Source organism: Empidonax traillii, unplaced genomic scaffold (genome assembly GCF_003031625.1).
Source record: "Empidonax traillii isolate 1590-97213 ecotype Southwest subspecies unplaced genomic scaffold, ASM303162v1 scaffold1917:size59404, whole genome shotgun sequence".
Classification (NCBI taxonomy): Eukaryota; Metazoa; Chordata; class Aves; order Passeriformes; family Tyrannidae; genus Empidonax; species Empidonax traillii.
The window spans coordinates 54,032-59,404 of NW_020957110.1; the positions used below are offsets into that span (position 1 = coordinate 54,032).

Sequence of the window (5,373 nt, forward strand, 5' to 3'; positions counted from 1 at the left end):
CAGAATTCCCCACCATGGATTTCCAGCACCGCCCTGGAGGGAAGACGGGCAGCGGAGGCGTTGCCTCGGCCTCGGAGAGCAACCGGGACCGGCGGGAGCGGCTGCGGCAGCTGGCCCTGGAGACCATCGACATCAACAAGGTGGGGACACCCCTTCCACCACAGCAGACTGCTCTGAGCCCTGTCCAGCCTGGCCTTGGACACTCCCAGGGATCCAGGGGCAGCCACAGCTGCTCTGGGCAACCTGTGCCAGGGCCTGCCCACCCTCACAGGGAAGGATTCCCTCCCAGTATCCCATCTATCCCTGCCCTCTGGCACTGGGAAGCCATTTCACTTGTCCTGTCCCTCCATCCCTTATCCCCAGTCCCTCTCCAGCTCTCCTGGATCCCCTTTAGGCCCTGGAAGGGGCTCCCAGGTCTCCCCAGAGCCTTCTCTTCTCCAGGCTGAGTGGTGGATCGGGTTTAAATACTTGTGTCTCTGGGAATGTTGGGTTTGAATGAGGAACATTCAGGATGGGGCTGACAGGGAGGTGCCAGCACTTTGTATTGAAGTTATTCCCAGTCTCCTCAGGACTGGTTTGTACTTTGCCATTTCTCAGTGCAGTTGGGAACTCTGTCACCGATGCTCAGAGCTGCTGTTGAGTCTCTCTGTTTCCATCACCCTAAAGCTCTGTTGTGCTGTTGATTTAAATTCTGAACTCAGCTGTAGAATCATAGAACCATAAAATACCCACAGCTGGAAGGGATCCACAAGGACCATCCAGTCCAGTCTCTGTCCCTGCCCAGGACACCCCAGCAATCCCCCCCTGTCCCTCAGAGCGTTGTCCAAACGCTCCTGGAGCTCTGGCAGCCTTAGGGCCGTGCCCACTGCCCTGGGGAGCCTGGGCAGTGTTTGAGGGGGTCGTTCTTCCTGTGCAGGAGAGCTCTGCAGTATTTTGGTTATCCTGTTGCTTTGCCGTGGATTTTCCTTGTAACTTGTCCGTCATTCTCTTCCCAGGACCCCTATTTTATGAAAAATCACCTGGGCTCCTACGAGTGCAAGCTCTGCCTGACACTGCACAACAACGAGGTGAGGGGAGCACCTGCCTGGGCTGATCCCAGCAGCAGGAATTTTGGGATAACAGTGGCATCAGGTGCCAGAACCTGGGCTGTGAGCGCTGAGAGATGAGGGGTGGGCAGGGCCTTGTGTGTTAAAGCTGACAGTGTGTGACAGCTCAGCAGCTGGGAGCAATGTGCAGTTCTGCAGTGAGATTCCTCTCTGCTGAGGGTGAGAACACCCCCAGTGTGAGTGTCAGTGTGAGACACAGCCCCTCTGTGATGAGAATCTTTCAGTCCTGCCTTCATTTAACTTTCTTCTACCTTGGTTTTTGTTTCAGGGGAGTTACTTAGCACATACCCAGGGGAAGAAGCATCAGACCAACTTGTAAGTCATTCTCTACCACAACTTTATTCATTACTGAAGCACTTAAAAATGGTGATTGTGTTCATCTATAAACCTTTAGCTCCATTAAAATGATGATTGTGGACAACGCTCTGAGGGACAGGGTAGGATTGTTGGGGTGCCTGTGCAGGGCCAGGAGTTGGACTGGATGATCCTTGTGAGTCCCTTCCCACTCAGGATATTCCAGGATTCTGTGATCTGGATTTGGGAGATTTTGGGAGAAGTTTACAAGTTTTATTTTAAGGAATCCACTTTACTTTGCTTTAGCTGTGGGTTTTTTTTTTCCTTTTTAATGTCAAGAATTAAGTCTTTTCACATGCACTTGTGGAGTCAGGCACCAAGATCGTCTCAAGGGTGGCTTAACTGAGTGACAGCCTTTAGTGAGGGGAAGGATGGATACCCTGGGGAAGGGAAGGATGGATACCCTGGGGAAGGGAAGGATGGATACCCTGGGGAAGGGAAGGATGGATATCCTAGGGAAGGATGGATACCCTGGGGAAGGGAAGGATGGATACCCTGGGGAAGGGAAGCAGGTTTTCCAGGCGTGATTCCTTTGGAAACAAGTGCAGGTGGTAGCCCTTACACTTTGAAATTCCTCCCCAGGGCCCGGAGAGCTGCCAAGGAAGCCAAGGAAGCCCCTGCCCAACCTGCCCCAGAGAAGGTCAAAGTGGAAGTGAAGAAGTTTGTGAAAATTGGGCGCCCAGGTTACAAAGGTGGGTGGGGGGTGCCCGGTGGGTGCCCGTGGGCAGTGCCTGCAGTGCTGGGATGTGAATTATTAATTAGCCCTTTTAGCAGCTCTGCCCATGAATGAGAGCTGGGCTCTCTCCTGGTGTCCTTCATGGTTTGAGTTGCCTGTATCCCACCTAAACCTCTCCTGGCACAGCCTGAGGCCGTTCCCTCTCCTCCTGTCCCTTGTTCTCTGGGAGCAGAGCCCAAACCCTCCTGTCAGGGAGTTGCAGAGCCAGAAGGTCCCCCCTGAACCTCCTTTTCTCCAGGCTGAGCCCCCCCCAGCTCCCTCAGCTGCTCCTGCTGCCCCAGCCCCTTCCCATCTCCCTTCCCTTCCCTGGACACCTCCAGCCCCTCAGTGTCCTTGTCATGAGGGGCCCAGGACTGGACACAGCAGTATCACAGAATCCCAGAGCAGTTTGGATTGGAAGGGACCTTAAAGCCCATCCAGTCCCACCCCCTGCCATGGGCAGGGACACCTTCCACCAGCCCAGGGTGCTCCAAGCCCCGTCCAACCTGGCCTTGGACACTTCCAGGGATCCAGGGGCAACCACAGCTTCTCTGGGCAACCTGTGCCAGGGCCTGCCCACCCTCACAGCCATAGCTTTGGTTAAAGACAAATTTTGTTTGATAAATGGGAGAAAAATCTTGTAATATTTAGTTGTTGGAAGCTTTAAGTGTTTCCTGGGGCAGAATAATGCTGGGGGATGTTCTCATCTTCTCTGTTTTCCTTACAGTGACCAAACAGAGGGACCCTGAAACAGGCCAGCAGAGCCTTCTCTTCCAGGTAAGGGCAGGGTGAAAATTCTCGCTGTCAGGGTTATCCAAGTGAAACTGCTGCTAAGTGAGCAGGTCCTTGCTGGACCCATGAAATAAATAATAATAAAAAAAAGGCCCTACATTCCTGGTTTTTACAGGTGACTGTGCTGAGCAGATCCCTGAGCACAGCTGTCAGGCTGTGTAGTGGAAGGGGCAGGAGTTGGAACGAGATGATCACACGGTCATGGAATGGTTTGGGTTTGGAAGGGGCTTTAAAGATCATCCACTTTCAACCCCTGCCATGGGCAGGGACACCTTCCACTAGCCCGGGTTACTCCTGGTCCAGCCTGGCCTTGGACACTTCCATGGATGGGGCAGCCACAGCTGCTCTGGGCACCCTGTGCCAGGGGCTCCCAGGGAACAATTTCCCCTCTTTCCATTTGAGTTCTTTCCGGTCCTTCCTGACCTGAACCCTTCCGTGCTCCCGACCCGTTTGCTGTGGTGTTTGTTGGGAACTGCTCTCCACGTGCCCCACCCCGAGGGCCGTGTTTGGTGCTTGGGGGGTGCCGGGGGGATGTTCCTCACGGTGCCCTGTCCCCCCCAGATCGATTATCCCGAGATTGCAGAGAGCATCATGCCCCGGCACCGCTTCATGTCGGCCTACGAGCAGCGCATCGAGCCCCCCGACCGGCGCTGGCAGTACCTGCTCATGGCAGCCGAGCCCTACGAGACCATCGCCTTCAAGGTAACCCCGGCACGCTTCCCTCTCTTCCGAGACATTTCCAAACCAGTTTGCAGATGACACCAAGCTGGGGGGAGTGTTGATGTGCTGGAAGGCAGGAGGGCTCTGCAGAGGGAGCTGGACAGGCTGGAGAGCTGGGCTGATTCCAGTGGGATGAGGTTCAACCAGGCCACGTGCCGGGTCCTGCCCTCTGGCCACAACAACTCCCTGCAGCCCCACGGACTGGGGACAGAGTGGATGGAGAGAAAGGGACCTGGGGGTGCTGGTTGACACGTCCACCTGGTGACAGCAGCTGGACACGAGCCAGGTGGGTAGGAAGGCCAGTGGATCCTGGCCTGGCTCAGGAACAGTGGCAGCAGGAGCAGGGAAGCGATTCTGCCCCTGTGCTTGGCACGGGTGCTGTGCCCAGCTCTGGGCCCCTCAGTTTGGGAAGGACATGGAGGGGCTGGAGCAGTTCCAGAGAAGGACAGCGAGGCTGGGGAAGGGGCTGGAGCAGCAGGAGCAGCTGAGGGAGCTGGGGGGGCTCAGCCTGGAGAAGAGGAGGCTCAGGGGGAACCTTCTCACTCCCTACAACACCCTGACAGGAGGGGAGAGCTGGGGGGGGTTGGGCTCTGCTCCCAGGGAACCAGCAGTAGGACAAGAGGGCACAGCCTTAAGCTGTGCCAGGGGAGGTTTAGGCTGGACATCAGGAAGAAATTCTTCCCAGAGAGAGTGATCAGACACTGGAATGGGCTGTCCAGGGAGGGGGTGGATTCACCACCCCTGGAGGTGTTTGAGGACAGGCTGGACGTGGCATCAGTGCCATGGTCTGGGTGACAAGGTGGTGTTGGGTCAGGGGTTGGATTCCAGGATCTCAGAGGTGTTTTCCAACCTGGCTGATCCTGTGATTCTGTGGCTCGTTCCCAGTGAACGCCCCGATTTCCGTTCCAGCCTCCGTGGGTTATCGGAGTGGGAAGGTGGTCAGGAATGGCTGGAAGTCATTAAGCCCCAGTGAGAGTTCCTGGAGGACTCTGGCCTGAAAACCAGACTGCTGAGCTCTGGGGAGCTGTGAATTCCCAGTGTCTGGCACAGGCAGGAGCCTCCTCAGCCCCTGTGCAGATGTTAAGGGAGGGTTTTTTGTTTTCGGTTGTCCTTGACCGATAGGGAAGTAACTTTAATTCTTTCCTGCCCCCACCTCTATCTAACAACAGAGCAGCTCACCAAGGCCTGGAATAACTGCTTATCTCCCAGGCTCTGGGGCTAAAAAGGGCCTTTGAGCTAATCTGGGGCTGCTAAGAATAGCTCTGTGTTCTCTTTTGCTGCAGGTGCCAAGCAGGGAAATCGACAAAGCAGAAGGAAAGTTTTGGACCCACTGGAACAGGGAAACCAAACAGGTAACTGGGACTGTCTGTGGGAAGGATTGGGGAGGGCACAGCAGCAGGGACAGTGACATCAGTGCTGTCCCTGCTGCTCTGATGTGAAGATCTTCATTCCCTCAATGCAAGTGTGCACTGAGAGCTCCTGGCAGAGAGGTCTGACCGTGTGTGATCCGTGTGAGGATTTGCCCAGGGAGGTTGTTGGCAGCAGCAGCAGCAGCAGGATGGGGCAGGAATGTCTGCAGAAAAGGAGGCTCAGGGGGGACCTTCTGGCTCTGCAACTCACTGACAGGAGGGGGGAGCTGGGGGGGTTCAGGCTCTGCTCCCAGGGAACAGGGACAGGAGGAGAGGG

The 5,373-nt window shown here is 55.8% G+C and overlaps 1 protein-coding gene across 1 annotated transcript; it reads left to right on the plus strand.

Annotated features, from left to right (window-relative positions):
• Positions 1-6: 6 nt before the first annotated feature.
• On the plus strand, positions 7-5,245 carry SF3A2 (splicing factor 3a subunit 2). The gene is made up of 7 exons (XM_027909021.1): positions 7-140; positions 996-1,067; positions 1,375-1,421; positions 2,043-2,152; positions 2,903-2,952; positions 3,529-3,669; positions 4,971-5,245. Exons 1-7 carry the CDS (start codon positions 15-17, stop codon positions 5,124-5,126), a joined length of 702 nt encoding a protein of 233 aa, XP_027764822.1. The 5' UTR covers positions 7-14; the 3' UTR covers positions 5,127-5,245.
• Positions 5,246-5,373: the final 128 nt, after the last annotated feature.

Coding starts and splice junctions, on each gene's coding strand:
- SF3A2 (XM_027909021.1), top strand. CDS start 15: ATGGATTTCCAGCACCGCCCTGGAGGGAAGACGGGCAGCGGAGGCGTT. Junction 141..995: donor AGACCATCGACATCAACAAG/GTGGGGACACCC, acceptor TTCTCTTCCCAG/GACCCCTATTTTATGAAAAA. Junction 2,953..3,528: donor AGCAGAGCCTTCTCTTCCAG/GTAAGGGCAGGG, acceptor TGTCCCCCCCAG/ATCGATTATCCCGAGATTGC.